This window comes from Metarhizium acridum, assembly GCF_019434415.1.
Source record: "Metarhizium acridum strain ARSEF 324 chromosome Unknown scaffold_31, whole genome shotgun sequence".
NCBI classification, from domain to species: domain Eukaryota; kingdom Fungi; phylum Ascomycota; class Sordariomycetes; order Hypocreales; family Clavicipitaceae; genus Metarhizium; species Metarhizium acridum.
The window spans coordinates 2,203,052-2,220,530 of NW_027094018.1; the positions used below are offsets into that span (position 1 = coordinate 2,203,052).

The following is a 17,479-nucleotide window of genomic DNA, read 5'->3' on the forward strand; positions in this document are numbered from 1 at the left end:
CCGGGTCTTTGTATTTCTGGAGCGTTCTAGGGGCTGGGCCGGATCTTGATTAGAGTGCCGCGTCGGGGTATGCTCAGTGTCTCCTTGAATGTGTTAAGTGAATGTGTTAAGGTCCAAGACTCCAATACATGTAGGGCCCCACCTTCTCTGCAATACAGGGCTGGTACTTTTATACTATCAGAACTAGCCTATAAACTACTATTAATCTTTTGAGGTTTATACAGCTTAAAGTAGCATTTAAAATACTAGAACTAATACTACTATATCATCTTTTAGTAATATAAAGTATTTTGCAAGATAATGCTTTATAAGCTAGAATCCCAGTCCACTACACATATTGGACCTTGACACATTTCAAGGGATGGTGTAAAGACAGGTGCCCACGGGTCCAAAATACAGGTATTGGTACTTGCTTGAGTCAAAATGGGTCCCGATTTACTATGTGAATTTTCTCTCTTTTCAATTAATAGTATCAATGTCACGAGTGACACCCGTCGGTACCCAAACACGGATTATTTACACCTTACTCGGGGTCCGGAATGTCAGGTCGACGCCAGAGATTATGAGCCCTGTGGATGGACACGTGTCGCGCCTCCTGGGTGATGAATCATTTTCTCGGTTCGTTCGTCAACGGAAATAGGGACACGGACTTATCAATCGTATGTCCCATGGTGCCCGTTAACGACTTGTGCCGGCCGATTGACTCGTACATTGACTGGCACCAGTGTCAAAGCGGTCTGCCCTTATTAATCCACCAGACCCATCAGGCGCGGGGTAGCTGCCGGCGCTCTTCGGCGTCTCGGCATCTCGATTGTCCTTAAAGCTGTCCGTCCGCACACTTTCTACACATAGCATCACAACACTGGTTGAAGCTCCTTCAACTCGCCTTACTCTCTGCAAAGCTACACATTCGTCATCCCAGAACTGACATCGTTCAAAATGGCCGACACCGTCGGAAAGGTGTGTACCGCGCGAGAACACCAGCAGCAAGCTCACCCCTCCAAATGACGCCTGCTGCCCAGAGACTGAAAGATTGACCGTCATGTCGCGCAACAGACCATCACCTGCAAAGCTGCTGTAGCCTGGGAGGCCGGCAAGGAGCTCAGCATCGAAGATATCGAAGTTGCTCCTCCCAAGGCCCACGAAGTCCGAATCCAAATCTACTACACTGGCGTGTGCCACACAGGTTGGACTCCCATGCCCTCAGAGACTGCTTCACCCGACCTAACAGGAAGAACAAAGACGCCTACACTTTGTCCGGCAAGGATCCCGAGGGTGCTTTCCCCATCGTCTTGGGGCACGAGGGTGCCGGTATCGTCGAATCCGTCGGTGAGGGTGTCACCAATGTGAAGCCTGGTGACCATGTCGTCGCCCTATAGTACGTGCTTCCGTCCCGTAGAAGCTCGCAATGACCCCCGCGGGGCCGTGATTGCTAACTCTTATTCGTGTACAGCACACCGGAGTGTAAGGAGTGCAAGTTCTGCAAGTCTGGAAAGACTAATCTTTGTGGCAAGATCCGAGCCACCCAGGGCAAAGGAGTGATGCCTGACGGCACAACCCGATTCAAGTGCAAGGGCAAGGATCTCCTTCACTTTATGGGCACGTCGACATTCTCCCAGTATACTGTGGTTGCCGATATCTCGGTTGTTGCTGTTCAGACTGATGCTCCCATGGATCGAACCTGTCTGCTGGGATGCGGCATCACCACTGGGTACGGCGCTGCCCGTGTCACGGCCAACATTGAGGAGGGCTCCAACATTGCCGTCTTCGGCGCTGGCTGCGTTGGTCTGTCAGTAGTCCAGGGTGCTGTTGTCAACAAGGCGGGTAAGATCATTGTCGTTGATGTAAACCCTGCCAAGGAGGAATGGGCCAAGAAGTTTGGTGCCACCGACTTCGTCAACCCTACCGAATTGAAGGATCAGACTGTTGTTGAGAAGCTAGTTGAGATGACAGATGGCGGCTGCGACTACACTTTCGATTGCACTGGTAATGTCGCTGTCATGAGAGCTGCTCTCGAGGCCTGCCATAAGGGCTGGGGCCAGAGTATCATCATTGGTGTCGCTGCTGCGGGCCAAGAGATCGCCACCCGACGTGAGTAATCTACCCCGTTATTTTGTTATGAGTGGAGTGTTCGTTAACACGCCGGTTTAGCTTTCCAGCTTGTCACTGGGCGAGTATGGAAGGGATGCGCCTTTGGTGGCATCAAGGGTCGCTCTCAGCTTCCCAGTCTTGTTGGCGACTACATGAGTGGTGCTCTCAAGGTCGACGAGTTCATCACACACCGCAAGACGCTGAGCGAGATGAACTCTGCTTTCGAAGTTATGAAGAGCGGTGACTGTATCCGTGCTGTTGTCGACATGAGAAAGCTATAAATCTGGTTACTCCATGTCATGATGTCGCAAAAAGTGGATTGATGATGAGGTCAACGGTGTTTAAGTATGGAGTTATTGCATTCGGAAAGGGGATGTTGGTGACTGGGAGTGGCGGGACACGCCGGTAATATACGGTCCATAGAATGGAACCTTGATGGCCCAGTATACATTATACATGGCAACGAGAACTTGTTCACATATTCCTTGCATTAAGCATGGGCCAGAGAGAATATGAAATGAATGGCACGAGCGTTTGTGATGCAAACTTGGCCAGCCCAAGCGCCTAAGAAATGCAACCAGAAGGGTTACCCTACATGATTAAAAACCATCCAAGTGTGGTGTGCGTTGTGTCCGCCAAGAGCATGGTATTTAAAATCCTACATGGTATTCGAGTAGATAACAACATAGCCGGGACAGCTATTGCGTGCATCTCGGGCATTGCTTGACGTATGTATAATACTCTAAACCTGGACGTGAAAAGCGTGATAACCAGGGGCAGGCACACATGTGCACTGCAAATCCGCGGCCAGCCAACCACAGTGCTCGCAATCACGATGCATCAGCACCACTGCCAAGGGCGCGTCACGTCCACCGTGATTCAGATTTCACACCTTCCAATTCCACCCCCCAGGCCGAGGACCGACCAAAAACTCCCAGAAAATGAGGTCTTCACGAATATCAAAAGACACATCCAAACTATTTGGCTGCGCACCCGTCACCCGAACATCCCCGCAACGCCGCACCACCCGATCCCTCTCACGATTCGCCTTCGCAAGCACGTCCTCAACCTCCTCGGACCAAAATGGCCCCAGAGCCCCGGACATAGAAGACAGCATAAGCCCGCCCCCCAAGCGCCGCCGGCGCACATCCACAGGCTCCCCCATGAAAGCCATGAAGACCGAGCTCCTCGAGGAATCCTTGTCCCCGGCACCATCACCACCTGCGAAGCGGCGAGCCCGAAAACCAGCAAAGAAGACGACGGACCCTACGACCGGCGAAGAAAGGACATCGCCCCCGTCAGACTGGCAAGAGATGTACAACGCCGTCAAGAAGATGCGCGCCCCGGGCGGGGTGGCTCACGGCGCGGCAGTAGACACAATGGGATGCGAGAGGCTCGCGGACCGCAACGCTTCCCCCAAGGACCAGCGCTTCCACACCCTCATAGCACTCATGCTGTCGAGCCAGACAAAGGACACGGTCAATGCCGTGGCCATGAAGAGACTACAGACGGAGCTGCCGCCACACAAGCCCGGCGCTCCGCCAGGGGTTAAATCTGGACAACGTCTTGGCCGTGGATGCAAATCTCTTGAACGAGTTGATCTGGGCGGTTGGATTCCACAACAACAAGACAAAGTACGTCTCTCCCCACATGCACAAGAGGAGCGAATTTCATGGGCCTAGCTAATGACCCAGGTACATCAAACAAGCGGCCGTCATCCTGCGGGATAAATGGAAAGGGGACATCCCCGACACGATTGAAGGCCTCACGTCGCTCCCCGGGGTCGGCCCCAAGATGGCCCATCTCTGCCTCTCCGCGGCGTGGGACCGCACCGAAGGCATCGGCGTCGACGTGCACGTCCACCGGATCACGAACCTCTGGGGGTGGAACAAGACGAAGAACCCGGAAGAGACGCGACGCGCATTGCAGTCGTGGCTGCCGAGGGACAAGTGGCGAGAAATAAACTGGCTGCTCGTCGGTTTCGGACAGGCAGTCTGCCTGCCGGTGGGGAGGAGGTGCGGTGATTGCGATTTGGGGTTGAGTGGGCTTTGTAAGGCTGCGGAGAGGAAGAAGGTGCTTGAGGCAAGGAGGATAAAAGAAGAAGTCAGGGTTGAAGAGAATGGGGTAGCGGTGAAAAGGGAAGAGATTGTCGACGAGGTCACGGTCAAGGAAGAGGCGGTCAATGAACAATGGCAAAGCTGATGGAACACGCCTTGCGCAATGGAGTGTATTGATTGTGGTGGCCACGACTTGTCTGGGACCGTGGGAAAGGCATTGCTGTTACTCCATCACGTCTGGTGGATTCTCCGTGCCGGACCAAGGATACTACAAGTAAGTAGGAGGATCTTGCTCCGTCACCAGAGTGAGGGTGTGGCGGTCTGCACAACCTGCATACTCGACATTGCCGACCACGACCACTAGACCGCAAACACGGCGCCCATATGCATGAATGCCCTACGTGACGGGACGTGTAGAACCCAAGGACTAGCAATGTGGCCATTCAGACCGTGACTATCCGGAAAAGTGAGTTGTCACCAATCAGTCATCACGAGTTCGGAGGGCTCGACTGCCGGCCATTGAATTGTGTACATATGTACATGAGTACAGAGTGCTCCGTACGGAGCATTGGCACTGGCACTGGCATTGCGGAGCGTAGCTGTTTGTTGGGTGGGGGTGATTTTAGATGGGCAATGAAACGTCTGAAACGCATCGAAGGAGTTAAAGTCGCACTGTAAAATCACACAAGCCACCGTGTTCCGAGATAGGCGGCGAGAGCCATGTCAAGGAGAATATATCTCAATTTCATGTGTGAAATAAATAAATAAACAAACAAAAATCCCCAATCAGAATAGAGGCAGATGGCTCCATCCGGAAAACCACAACAGCAATAGAACCCGGAACGCCGTGCGACAGTTACACCTGTCCGTCGCCGATAAGTAGAATACAACGGTGGGCCACTACGCCTCTAGTTCCCCAAGAACCACGCCTCCAGATTGCAATCGCTCGATACAGAAATGTCGTATAGTCATATTTCATCAAAGAAAAGAGCCACGTTGTGTCGATTGAGAGAGACTTATCCAACTCAAATTGAGCTTCCGTAGTAGATTCGGGCCTTCGCACGCCGGCCGGACCCAGTACAAGAGTCATGTGGTGGTGACCCAGTTAAACGCCACGGATGACCTGCGTTCTTTCTGATTCCAACTGTGCAGCATTACGCTCGTGTGACTGTTTCTTGCACTGGAAAAGAAAACAAAAGAGTCAGTCTTGTCTGTCTTGACATGAAGTGCGCATAGCAGCGCATCAATGCTTGGGTTGACCTACGTCTTCCAGACCGCTGCACTTGTGGTCCTCCAACAGGCGATGCTTGCCACAGAAGTGACCACCGCAGAAACCACAATCGCCAAAAATGCGTTGAACAGGCTCTCGGCAGTCCTTGGTACTGCAACGAATCTTCTTGCCGGCCATGATGCTTGGCGTAGTTGTGTTGTATGTGCTGTGTCGTTGAGTGTAGGCTGAGTGTCTTTCGATGGCCGAAGACGGAGCTCGCTAGGCAGGACAGGCAAATCCAAAGGGACGACGGCAGGATTCTGAACGAATGTAGAGTTGATCAAGACGATTTGCTGGTCTAGGAGGAGGTGAGGGAGAGAAGAGATATTGGGTCCGGGAGCGTAGAGGATTAGTACAAACAAAGGGAGAGATTACAAACCAGGCTGATGGCGACCTTGCGTCAGCGGGTGGTGCTCCTTTATAGGGAAGGCTGAGAGAATGCACTAGGTGAAGTGGGCAACGATGAATCAAGAGGAGGAGGAACCGGGAACATTTGAGGCGCACGCCCCCCCGGCCAAGGGAGTGCGGTTCCACCTGCGAGGTGGAGATGCCAGGCCGGGTGGTTCGCCTCCTGTTGTGGTCTCGAGGCTCATGGTTGACGAGTGGAAGGGACTGTGCCCGAGTCGGGGTCTGAAGCGCGGACCGTGGATATTGACGCCGGGCCATGGCGGCTCATGTTGGAAGAGTTCAAAGCGGATCGACTCACTCTTGCGCCAGCTTGTGAAACCAGAAAGACGTGATTGCATGTAGCACACAATCGAACGGCTCGACATTGTTGGACACAACAAAACCGCGGGACACAAAGGAATGGAAGGCATAAAGAACAAGAGACTTGCATACTTGGCTATTTATGTAGTAATGAATGTGTCGGCCTGACAGTGCAATTGGCAACTCAAGCTCAACGTTCAAGGCATCGAAAGGAAGGAAGGAGCCAAGTGGACAAATAAAGGCACACAGACTCCAGTCCGAGAAGGCACGAGGCTGTCACTGCAGCTTCCTCAAGTACGACTTGAGCAACCCACGCACGACTTCAAGTCGTCGACATTAGACAACTGGAACGAATAAACGTTCTCACGTCCACTCTCGTGCGCAATCCGCAGAGTGATCTGTACATATACTCTCTCTGGCTTCCGTTGTCGTCCTGGCGCTCAGCGATACCTTTCCTTTCCTGCTTGGACTTGCCCTTGGCTTTGGCCGAAGGCGCTGCCTGTTTAGCTGGACGCTGTACTGTGTATACATGCGAAGTCAGACACCCCTTTGAGTGATCTGTGGCGTGCGGCGTTGGGCTTGACAAAGCAGGGACCTCCGAAAGCGGTGATAGCCATGTCGTCCGTGGTGATGTCGTGGCTCATGGCTGCGGTTGTGCAGCCATGCAGCCACCTTGGTTGACTCAGCGTTCACCAGACACAGGTGCCAAAAACGCCTTTGACTCCTCCTCCGTACAGCACCGCTTCATCCGCCTCCCCCGATGGCGGACAATCACCGACGCGGGTGACACAAGATAGTTGCCCATACAGATGTCCTGGTGGGCATTGAACGGCTGTGCTGTTCCTGATCGATGCAGAATCTTGAATGGAAATCGGTCTTTGTTTTCATGATTCTATCCATGGCCGGCAGCCAGTAGGGGGACGAGTCGTCAAGGACCGACGCCACGTCGTGATTGACTCGCTCTTTCGCCTCTCGTGAAGGACTTGGAAACCGTCTTCCACCACCAGACTATGGAGGACAGGTTCAGCTTCACCGTAACATCGGGCCAGGGTAGGCGATTAACTTTGCGAATCAACGCTAAATGATAAGAGACGGACGCGCCTCAAAGTCTGCTGTTGTATCTCCTAGTTACATTATTTGGGCTTTGGAAACGGAAGCACTGAAGCCCAAAGAGAGACAGAGGTGGTCTCGTGGCAACACATAGCGCCGCTGTCAATTGGTGCTTCGCACTGACAGAGCTAGTCGGACAGTTGAGAGGCGAACGGCAGGCGTACTATTGACGGAATGCCATCCGTCTAAGCTGGACAGAGGCGTGTACAAACAGGGCGTGTAGGTTTTCTTGCAGGGCCAAGCAGATTGCCAATCGGCCTTGTACGCCAAATACTCGCTGCTTAGCTAACGATGCCAGTTTAGCGCCTTGGCGGCTTCTGCATGCCCCAGACACATGCATGAGGCGGACTGTAGCCTTTGAGCCCCGGCTCCAATGGTCAGATGGTCTCGGGACTGAAGTACGGAGGACTTTCCCTCCTGCCGGTTTTGCTCGACGACAAGTGTCGACGAGATGCAAAGCTCTGCGTACGCCTTAAAGTTACCCACAAGCAAGAACGTGCCGTCTAGTACTCCGTGCAGTGAGACCTCCAACAACTTGGGTATTCAACCCACCTGTTTCTTTGACCAAAATGTTGCCACATGGTTGGGACTGTTGAGCAGTCCGTAGGCCAGAACAACCACCTTGTCAAGTTCAATTGAAAGACTGGGTGATGATGCGGCGGCCCTCTATGAGGCAGCGGCGCTCGCGTCATTTTCTAATATCAATCGCCAAGCCTGACGCCAGACGAATTGCCTCGCTGCTCCTTGCCTTGACTACCTAGGTACACAGTCCCGACCAAGTATTCAATACCCTTTCCTGACCGCCGCTGGCTACGCCGGACAATGGCCCATTGGACCAAATGACCACCACCATATTATTCCGTACTGCCAGCCGCGGTCCAGCCGTACGGGCCCTTGACTCGGGCTGGCCGCTGTTCCAGACCTGCGTACTCCGTACTACTCCGTACAAACGGAGCACCCCTGGGATGTGTCTTGGCTAGCTGGGTGGCTCATGCCCTCAAAGCTCGGCAATATGGATTCCTTCGAGCTGATGCCATTTGCGGATGGCAGTTAACTTATCTCGACAAAACTACTCCGTAGACGTTACCTAGCTCTTGACTACACGTGCTTCTCCAACAGTCTCTGATTGTTGAGGCGACGAGCTGCGGCCCATGATCCAGAAGTCCCGGTAGATCAATGTGTCTAGTGGTTGACCACTCGTTCCTGTCGACCTTTTCCGTGCACTTTATTTTTTTCAGGTATCATTCGATATGCCGCCTGGAGTAACAGGGATTTGCTGTCACCACGCCGCTTGACTCCTACAAGGGGTCATGAATACCAAGGCTCACCAAGTCAATGCGGATACACCAGGTGTTAGAGAGCACCATCGCGACAATTCGCATGCCACCTGACCATGCTGGCGATTGGTCGGATATTCTATCGGACACGTCAAATCCAACAGGCATTGGTGGACCGGGACGCTGCTGCGCATGGTTGCTCACTAATAAGGTCATGTACACATCATTGAACTCCTCGAGCTGCCATGGGCGATAGACGAGAATATGTTTTGTGTCATGGGGTTATTACGGGCAAGACACTGCTTGCATCATCCGTCATGAACGAAGATTTTGTGCTCTTCAACGAGGTTATTGCAGAGCATATAATGGATGCAAGTGTATTGTAGGAAAAGCATGTGCACTTGGCATATCAACCAAGGACGCGCAAAAACCTAGGGCGACTCCTTCCGAGGAAATGCATGATAACTCGTGTTCGTTGCTTTTCCAAAAACACCAAAAACGATCCAGTCATTTTTAGCATACCCTTTACAGCCCCTACACAAATGAAACGAGCCTCTTGCCAGTGACCAGTTCATTGTGACATAAGCGGCTTTCATGATGAAGGGGTCAAAGTCAGGGTTTTTTTTTTTTTTTTTTTTTTTTTTTTTTGCAATGGGCTGGCTATAAGAGCAATGCTATTGTTAACAGGGCTACTCTAGTACCCCCTTCCTGGCGAATACTCAAGATGCAAGGGATATGCGGGATCTGCAACTGTCATTTAGCCCTATATCATGCAGTAAACAGGCTCAAAAAAGGGCGATTCAAATGTTCGAGTAGTTTGCAAACGTCATAAACAAAACGATACAAATAAAAGGGAAAAAAAAGGCCATTGATTGCCATGGCAAAGTGCCAAAAATTATTCAGTGTGCCGCAGCGAGGACTCGAACCTCGGTTTCCAGTGATTTGCTGGGTCCACAAACTGGTGTCCTTACCCCTAGACGACTGCGGCAAAGAGAGCAACTGATTCGCTGATCCACGAAATGTGAAGGCGAAAAAATAAAGTGCCGCAGCGAGGACTCGAACCTCGGTTTCCAGTGTCTCGCTAGATCCACAAACTGGTGTCCTTACCCCTAGACGACTGCGGCTATTGTTGCGATTCCAGTCGTTAATGAGTACTATTCATGTTTCAAACGGAAAGTGGAGGCCAGCCCTTGCGCAGAGCGTCTTGGTTGGCTAGTCGTGCTGTGGAGTTATCGGCGGAAGTGCCAGCTAGGCTATTTTGGGAATGATACGCGACGGCTTTATTTTATGGCTTCGTTATTTCACCATCTCGCCTGCTTCCACGCCAGCCTCTCTGTGATTCTGCACAAAACCGTTGCATTCGAGTGCAAAGGAGGGGACCACTACGCACAACACTCCCGATAAAAGTTACACAAAGAGCCCGCGTTGCTCTCTGCACCGCTCTGCGATCATCATCCCACACGTGCTAGCTGTCTACGGAACGCTTTCCGGCAGACGGTCATGTTCCCACTCTGGAGGTCGATTTGCCTCGGTTTCTCTAGACGCCACTCCCATGCTAGTGCGGAATTGCCTCCGTTGAGACGCTCGCCTGTTACTTAAACGCTTGTTATTGCCGTTGTATTGCACGTTATAGTCTCGTAGGAATGTATGTTTTCATTCCCCCGCATTTTGGCATCTTGTGACTTTGATCATGGAGCCTTCGGGTGCTGACAAGGGCTTCTTTCAGAAGGCGCCTGTCTTGAGGAACCAGTTTTACGATGATGCGTCGTTCCAGAGATGCTTTCAATGCAAGCCTGCCCCTCCCTCGAGCCTGCTAATGGGGTCCATCTCGACTGGATGTAGATATATATATGTATATAATGCTGACGAGGATTCCTAGTATTTCTTTCTGCCGAGGTAGCGTCCAAGGTTGGGGGCGAAGTATCGTCGTTTGGGCAGGACGTGATTTCGGACCGGATTTTCACCTGGGTCGCTGATTCGGAACATAACAAGCCGTATCTCAAGGGCTCGGGGCGAGATGCCTTTGGAAAATGGAAGGGGGAGCTGATTACTGGTGAGGGATGGCGGAACTTGCAGGACTTTGGGCTGTCAAGGGGGTAAGGGGACCAACTACTTCCACCCGTTCCATGACTTTTACGCGAAAGCTGAGCATCGTGCATGTAGCATGGTAGCCACGGGCTATGATACGCCCTACGGCGCATTCTCTCGGCCTCTTCAATTCCTCCGCAGCCACCTCTGGGTCGGCTCCTGTGCGAATGTGGGCTGCCCATCAGCTATGCAGGATGGCGCGGCATGCCTCCTCCGTCGCCATCTCTCCCAGCCCAAGCTCTCTGCTTCTCTGTCCGTCGCGGAAAGAAAGGTCTTTACAGACGCCTACAGGCGACTTACGTCCCGTGATCCCAAGTATGCCTGGACCAGCGGACAGTGGATGACGGAACGAACAGGCGGCAGCGACGTTTCCCTCACAGAAACCGTCGCCACGTACCAGCCAGAGGGTGCCAGCGGGATTGCTTCCAAGCACGGCCAGATTCCCCTGGGCCCATGGTCCATCAATGGGTTCAAATGGTTCTCCAGCGCGACAGACTCGGAAATGACGGTTCTTCTGGCCAGGACCGCCGCGGGGGGGCTGTCAACGTTTCTAGCGCCAATGAGGAAGCACGACCCCGAGGCCACGACACTGACCGGCGAGCCCAAGGACGACGGCAGAGCACTCAACGGCGTCCGCATCCAGCGCCTCAAGAACAAATTCGGCACGCAGTCCCTCCCCACGGCAGAGCTCGTCCTGGAGAACATGCGCGGCTGGATGATCGGCCAGGAGGGAAGAGGCATTCCACTGAGATCAGCACCATCCTCACCCTCACCCGCGTCCATTCGGCTGTCGCGGCAGTCGGCGGCGTGGGCCGCGGCCTCGGAATAGCACGAGCCTACGCCCTCGTCCGAGACGTCGGCGCCGGCAACCGCAAGAGGATGAGACTGGTCGACAGCCCGCTGCACATGCGGACGCTTGCCAAAATATCAGCAGAGTATCGCCGTCTTATGCTCGTCACCTTTTACACGTCCTACGTGCTGGGTGTTTCCGAGCACTCGCTCGACGCGAGGCCCCCGCCGGCATTGGAAGCCCTCACGCCGCAGAAGAAACTCGTTGAGCCACTGCTCCGAGTCATGAGCCAGCTCGCAAAGGCGTACGTCTGCAAGCACAGCGTAGAGCTGCTGTTCTCCTGCATGGAGGCGCTGGGCGGCGTGGGCTACCTTGTGAACGAGGAGCAGGAGTACCTCAACATCTCGCGTATATATAGAGATGCTTGCGTGCTGCCTATCTGGGAGGGCACGACGGATGTTTTGTGTACGGATTTGATTCGCGCAATGAAACATGCGCGCGGTGGTGCGGATTCTTTGGCGGCCTTGGATGAAGTTGTTGGAAAAGCATGGGGCTTTGAGGGGAGGGTTGGACGACCGCCTGGTTGGCAGCCGGTTGAGACGTGGGCGGCGTTGAAGAGCAAGATTGAGGGGACGGAGCAGGCGGACTTGATGGGCGAAGCGCGCGAGGTTGTTTGGCAGTTGGGTGATGTGCTTGCGTCGTTGTTGCTGTATGTCGATGCGGGCACGGATGGGAGTCTAGTGGCCAAGGAAGTATTTGTAAGGTTTGTGGAGGACAAGTTTGGTGTTGAGAGGAGGGCGAGAGGAAGCACGGAGGAGGAGTTAAACAAGGACCTTGCCATTGTGTACGGCCATGGGGGGGATGTAGCCGCCAAGCTGTAGCTTTTCTCATACAGTTATATTTCAGGATGATGCGTACTGAGCGTCTTGATGTGAGAACCTGGACCGCCTTCCCGCGACAATATATAAACCGTGTGCCTGGTCATACCCAAACCAGAGAACCGTGACATGATGAAGGCAGCACCGTATAAACACGCATCGTAATGCTTAAGAAGCTTGCGGAATCATTTTTCATGGCTGCGCGCCAGCAACAACAATTCATGTAAAAAAAATAAAACATGTCAAAATCGTGCAGCAGATTCAGTTTCGAAACACAAAATCATCCCCCAAAACGGCCACAGCTCCCCTTTAGTCCCTTCGCCTTCAATGTCAGGCCTCTGCAACTCGCATCCTTCCTGGCACTGGTAAAGATGATGCTCCCCGAGTCCGCAGGGCATACTTTAAACAACGAATCTCCATTAACCACAACCAGTACCTCGCCACCACTCTGCTCAATGCCCCAAGAATCGTTGCTCGGGGTAGGATCGAGACACTGAAACACTTTGTCGGGGTTGACAAAGCATGCGTTGTTGAAGGCGTCCCAGAGGATTTTATTGGGATCAGAGAGATTGATGCAGTACCAGCCCGTGGGTTGAGAACCGCCTAGGTAAAGGAAGCCGGAGCTGGTTTGTTGCCGGATGATTTCACCACTTGACGAGTCGTGGATGGTAAAGCAGCATGTGTCGGGGCGGACGTCTTGTTGCGGAAGGGCGAGGCATGTTGTGGCTGGGACGAGGGCGAGCGTGAGGATATTGACAAGTAGCATTTTCTATTCGGGCAAGAGATCTTGTGGAGTATATATAGCTTTGTATGCTGAAGCTTATGGGATGGTGCAGTAGTAGACAATGGTGTAAGTGGTGTTTTTTTTCTCTCACGGATCTACAGGTGTGCAAGAGGGAACGCATAGGGAACAACGGCCCTTTTTGTAGTTTTTTATACAATTCACCGGTCAAGTTTGGTAACCTCGCAGCCCCGTCACCAACGTGCATTATTTCTTTCTTGTACACCGAAGACACTCACATGTCAACTGCTGTTGGTTGAATCGAGCTTCCCATGAGGTGAGACGTGCATCCGGCCACGCCCAAAAGAGTAATGGGCAGCTACGGAAATCACTTTGCAGAGTCCCGGCCTGTCCCTGCAGTTGAAGGGCTGCGGGCTCTAAGCGCCCGATAGTCATGTGCTTCTGTGATGTGGGCTGCAGGTGATGAAATGAGATGAAGGTCGCTCATGATGAGTGGGCAGAAGACGAAAAGGACGCTACCGGCAGTTTGGAGAGGCGATGTCGACGGAGAGTATTATGGGGCAGAAAGGAACGGCGCAAGGAGCAATGACGCGAAGCACAGGCGATGACTTGCTGGTGCCTCAAGCGAACGATAGTTTTCCGGCCAACGAAGTGCGAGATGCAAAAGGTGGTGCGGTTTAGCTCCAGACAAGCCAACTGACGGCACGTGTGGAGAGGACCATATCAAGGCCGATAGGCTGCGTGATGACGTCCAGGGTCTGAGCATGGTAATGACGGAAGTTGGGTCAGCACACCGATGGTTCATGGTGTTGTGAGTTGAGGCTGAGACTGAGACGGGCAGCAGACACCGAGGGTCAGACAAAACTGGCGCCAGCAAAGGGGATGCATTCTGCAGGAAACCGGGGGAATAGAACAACATCTCGATAGTATGCGGGCTGCTGCTGCATCACGACGATTGCCACGGCCTTCGTGGAGGAGTGAACCAAACCAAGGGCTGATCTCCCTGGCCTTTCCCAAGTCTCCCGCTGGCTCCACTCTGAAGCAGCTTTTCCTTCATTCTTCAAACTTGACCAGACATGTTCGAACCGAGCATTTGGCCCAACGCCGCGGCTTGCCGTCTCTGGTACACCAAGTCACCCCGCCGCCTTGGTGATGATGCCGCCTCCTCTCACTGGCCGACTCGGCCATTTTCTCGCCCTTCTCACTTCAATGTTTGGCCGACACTGGTTGTGCAACCCATTCTTGACCAATTCGACCCCTGGCGACTTAGATTGCGAAGCCCCGCTGCTTTTTTCTCACCTTGGCAAGCCAGTTGACGCATGTTTGTGCTTCGCTGATTGAGCACAGCTGGAGACACCCGCGGCGGATGCTTTACCCAAAACGACGACAGACAGTTCGAGTCGAGGCGTCGTCGGAACAATACCACATCGGTGTCGGCCGAGCCAAGCCGCTCCCATTTAATCAAACCAATTTGCTGTTCCAAGTTGACGTCTCGCCCTTTGACCACCATTTGGCTCAGTTAGGACGCGCCAATCTTCGCTCTGCTTCTGACGACATCTGGACGTGCCTGTCACCCTACCTAGCATCCTGCCTGACCCCGGGCCTCACGCTGTACCCTCTTCCCAGCATGGCAATGCCAAATGACGTGTGGGACGAAATCTCCCAGGACATTCCCTCCGCCTCAGATCCGTTTATTCAGCAGTACTTGGCTGGCCGTGAAAATCTCATCAACCAAGAAAAGACGTCGCGCTCGGATGCTTCCTTTAGAAATTCGCTTTCACCAATCGCCAAAAGGGCCTGCACCATCGTCGACCGAATCCGCAGTCATGAGCAAAAGACCATCTGGACGCCAGACGTTGAAGAGCACATGGCGCAGACTAGCCATGAGCGCATCTTTCCCGGCATGATGTTCATGTTTGCCAAGGACCGTATGGAGAGCACCAACCTGTGGAAAATTGTCAGAAAGATGCCCAAAGGATGTCTTTTGCATTCCCACATGGATGCAATGGTGAACTTTGACTATCTCCTTGGAGTGCTGCTCAGTACCCCTGGAATACACATGTCAAGCGACAGGCCGCTCAAGGGCAAGGATGCACTGGAAAATGCTGCCATGAACTTCCGGTACAAGTCGAGTGAGAGGACTGACGGCTCGCTTTGGGAAGAGTCTTACAAGCCCGAAACATTCATCCTGCTCACCAAGGCAGCTGATGAATTTCCTGATGGCGGACGCCAGGGATTTCTCCGCTGGTTGAAAAGCCGCTGCACATTGTCAACGGCCGACAGTCACGAGCAACATCACGGCATCGATGCCATATGGCGAAGATTTGCGAAATGCTTCATTGTCGTCGCCACCATCATCCACTATGAGCCCATATTCCGCGCTTTTCTGCGGCGTTTGATGAGCCAGCTGAAGTCGGACGGAGTAAACTGGGTTGAGCTCAGGTATGTGCCGTAATGCGCCGTAATATGCCGCCATTGAGACCCCATGTGTTAATCTCGCATTGTAGATTTACCTGGCCGCTGGATTATTGCCGCGACCGCCAGGAAGAACCTGAGCAAGATTACAGCCACATGTTCAAGGTCATTGAAGAAGAGGTCGCCAGGTTCAAAGCCTCCCCAGAAGGTGAAGGATTCTGGGGTTTGACGACCATTTGGACGACGCTGCGAAGTGTCGATACAAGACCCCTGATCGAAAATATGGACCACTGCATCACAACCAAGATGGAGTTTCCGCACCTCATTGCTGGGTACGATTTGGTCGGACCAGAGGATCTTGGAAAACCTCTCGTGGATGTGCTGCCAGAGCTATTTTGGTTTCGAAAACAATGCGCCCAGGAAGGGATCAATATTCCGTTCTTCTTCCACGCCGGCGAAACACTTGGGGACGGCAACAGCACCGATTCCAACTTATTTGATGCCATCCTGCTCGGAACAAGGCGTATCGGCCACGCGTACAGCTTATACAAACATCCGTTGTTGACTGACATGGTCAAGGATAAACGTATTCTCATTGAATCATGCCCGATTTCAAACGAAGTCCTCCGTCTCTGCGGCTCCGTGCTCGCACATCCCTTGCCCGCGCTGCTAGCTCGCGGAGTAGCATGCTGCCTTTGCAACGACGACCCAGCCATGCTCGGCCAGGACACAGCCGGCATGTCCCACGACTTCTGGCAGGCTCTGCAGGGCTGGGATAATCTCGGGCTCGCTGGCCTGGGAAGTCTGGCAGAGAACAGTGTGAGGTGGGCCGCTTTTGAAGATCAAGAAGCCGCGGCGTGGGCAAACGATATTCGCCAAGCAAGCCTAGGCAGCGGCATCAAGGCCAAGAGGCTGAAGCAGTGGCAAGTGGAGTGGGAGCAGTTTTGTCTATGGATCGTGACTGAATTTGGTGAGGAGTTCGACCCGGAAGCAGAGACGGCAGGGGCGCCTGAAGCTGAAGCACAGGCTTCATAATTCCAAATGTGCTTGCATTATAGTTTGCACAAAAATATGCTCGTGGAGGAACTTGCCGTATGTTATGCGGCGTTTTGGACGAGAACCACGAGAAGGAAAAGAATTAAAATAAAAAAAAGGCGTACTGCTTCAACGCAGTGCCACTCTTACAGAAGCCGGTTGCACGGCGTATGGCATCAAGTGTGACAGCGGAGGAAATGCATGTTGATCAAACCATGTCAAGCTGAAGGAAGAGCGGAGCCGTCAAGACTAGGCGCCGCTGCGGCTATACATAGCACATGACAAATGAATATTGAAACTGAGGCCAGCCGAACGGGCCAGAAAAGTAGAATGAGAGAGCCTCTGCAATTTGGGCATTTTGATTAGAGAAGCCTCTCTCACTGTGAACCCAGCAGCAGGCTTACATGTACGCATTGCATCAGTCCGTCAACAAGAGCACTGGAGAGCACCTGAGCCTCTGCAACCGCCGGACGGACTGGATTTATGCGTGAACATGGCCCGTTTGGGCGACGGCAGGAACCTTAATGTGCATCCCAGTGCCATGTGCCGTGCTGGTTGTAATGGCGCGCGCCGGCCCGTATTGTTAGTCTCAAAGAAACCAGACAAGATGGAACAATGCAAGTGCTCGGACACGGCGCCCATCATCAGTGCGCTGCGGGCGTCGATGGTGCACACAATAGTGGGTTGGCAGCACATGAAGCCTTGTCAATACAACAGCCGCTGATGATGCGCGGGACGGCAAGATATTGACATAACTGGCACTGGCCCTAGCCGCCGTTGGTGGCGTCAACTGGTCATGTACTCCGTATACATTGATCAATGCATCTTTCATCTTTCTTTTGTGCTTGTCATGTCCCCATCTCCCCACCCGCATATTACTGCGTGGGATAAGTCAAGTCATTCTACCCAACATTGAACATTGTTAACCGGTGGAAGGAGCAATCGCCCACTGCTGTCAATGCTCTCCACCCCGATCACCTTCCGCCGCGACACTTGTGTAAGTTGCCTTCGAGCTAGT

The 17,479-nt window shown here is 53.1% G+C and overlaps 9 protein-coding genes and 2 non-coding genes across 11 annotated transcripts; 7 read left to right on the forward strand and 4 right to left on the reverse strand.

Moving 5' to 3' along the window:
* Nucleotides 1-939: 939 nt before the first annotated feature.
* Nucleotides 940-2,372, forward strand: FDH1_2 (formate dehydrogenase (NAD+); the record flags this gene model as incomplete). Its single annotated transcript, XM_066118863.1, has 5 exons — nucleotides 940-960; nucleotides 1,057-1,186; nucleotides 1,243-1,378; nucleotides 1,454-2,091; nucleotides 2,152-2,372. The coding sequence occupies 5 exons, from the start codon at nucleotides 940-942 to the stop codon at nucleotides 2,370-2,372; spliced, it is 1,146 nt and encodes a 381-aa protein (XP_065976384.1).
* Nucleotides 2,373-3,032: 660 nt separating this feature from the next.
* On the forward strand, nucleotides 3,033-3,821 carry NTH1_5 (alpha,alpha-trehalase nth1; the record flags this gene model as incomplete). The annotated part of the gene is made up of 2 exons (XM_007812061.2): nucleotides 3,033-3,725; nucleotides 3,786-3,821. The coding sequence occupies 2 exons, from the start codon at nucleotides 3,033-3,035 to the stop codon at nucleotides 3,819-3,821; spliced, it is 729 nt and encodes a 242-aa protein (XP_007810252.2).
* Nucleotides 3,822-3,885: 64 nt separating this feature from the next.
* On the forward strand, nucleotides 3,886-4,293 carry NTH1_6 (alpha,alpha-trehalase nth1; the record flags this gene model as incomplete). The annotated part of the gene is made up of 1 exon (XM_066118864.1): nucleotides 3,886-4,293. One exon carries the CDS (start codon nucleotides 3,886-3,888, stop codon nucleotides 4,291-4,293), a length of 408 nt encoding a protein of 135 aa, XP_065976385.1.
* A 960-nt stretch (nucleotides 4,294-5,253) lies between these two features.
* On the reverse strand, nucleotides 5,254-5,556 carry J3458_005543 (uncharacterized protein; the record flags this gene model as incomplete). Its single annotated transcript, XM_007812060.1, has 2 exons — nucleotides 5,254-5,328; nucleotides 5,413-5,556. 2 exons carry the CDS (start codon nucleotides 5,554-5,556, stop codon nucleotides 5,254-5,256), a joined length of 219 nt encoding a protein of 72 aa, XP_007810251.1.
* Nucleotides 5,557-9,418: 3,862 nt separating this feature from the next.
* J3458_005544 lies at nucleotides 9,419-9,501 on the reverse strand. The gene has a single exon. It is a non-coding gene; the product is annotated as a tRNA-His (tRNA).
* Nucleotides 9,502-9,554: 53 nt separating this feature from the next.
* J3458_005545 lies at nucleotides 9,555-9,637 on the reverse strand. Its single transcript has one exon. It is a non-coding gene; the product is annotated as a tRNA-His (tRNA).
* A 428-nt stretch (nucleotides 9,638-10,065) lies between these two features.
* J3458_005546 (uncharacterized protein) lies at nucleotides 10,066-10,613 on the forward strand (the record flags this gene model as incomplete). Its single annotated transcript, XM_066118865.1, has 4 exons — nucleotides 10,066-10,071; nucleotides 10,147-10,158; nucleotides 10,240-10,300; nucleotides 10,393-10,613. 4 exons carry the CDS (start codon nucleotides 10,066-10,068, stop codon nucleotides 10,611-10,613), a joined length of 300 nt encoding a protein of 99 aa, XP_065976386.1.
* A 64-nt stretch (nucleotides 10,614-10,677) lies between these two features.
* On the forward strand, nucleotides 10,678-11,430 carry J3458_005547 (uncharacterized protein; the record flags this gene model as incomplete). The annotated part of the gene is made up of 1 exon (XM_066118866.1): nucleotides 10,678-11,430. One exon carries the CDS (start codon nucleotides 10,678-10,680, stop codon nucleotides 11,428-11,430), a length of 753 nt encoding a protein of 250 aa, XP_065976387.1.
* A 50-nt stretch (nucleotides 11,431-11,480) lies between these two features.
* J3458_005548 (uncharacterized protein) lies at nucleotides 11,481-12,272 on the forward strand (the record flags this gene model as incomplete). Its single annotated transcript, XM_007812059.2, has 1 exon — nucleotides 11,481-12,272. One exon carries the CDS (start codon nucleotides 11,481-11,483, stop codon nucleotides 12,270-12,272), a length of 792 nt encoding a protein of 263 aa, XP_007810250.2.
* A 277-nt stretch (nucleotides 12,273-12,549) lies between these two features.
* Nucleotides 12,550-13,035, reverse strand: J3458_005549 (uncharacterized protein; the record flags this gene model as incomplete). Its single annotated transcript, XM_007812058.2, has 1 exon — nucleotides 12,550-13,035. One exon carries the CDS (start codon nucleotides 13,033-13,035, stop codon nucleotides 12,550-12,552), a length of 486 nt encoding a protein of 161 aa, XP_007810249.2.
* A 984-nt stretch (nucleotides 13,036-14,019) lies between these two features.
* Nucleotides 14,020-16,802, forward strand: J3458_005550 (uncharacterized protein). The gene is made up of 2 exons (XM_007812057.2): nucleotides 14,020-15,453; nucleotides 15,519-16,802. The coding sequence occupies exons 1-2, from the start codon at nucleotides 14,378-14,380 to the stop codon at nucleotides 16,459-16,461; spliced, it is 2,019 nt and encodes a 672-aa protein (XP_007810248.2). The 5' UTR covers nucleotides 14,020-14,377; the 3' UTR covers nucleotides 16,462-16,802.
* Nucleotides 16,803-17,479: the final 677 nt, after the last annotated feature.

Bases quoted from the DNA above. Each gene is read 5' to 3' on its own strand.
- J3458_005550 (XM_007812057.2), top strand. From the start codon at position 14,378: ATGCTTTACCCAAAACGACGACAGACAGTTCGAGTCGAGGCGTCGTCG. The intron at 15,454-15,518 runs GTATGTGCCGTA...CTCGCATTGTAG, and splicing joins GTAAACTGGGTTGAGCTCAG to ATTTACCTGGCCGCTGGATT.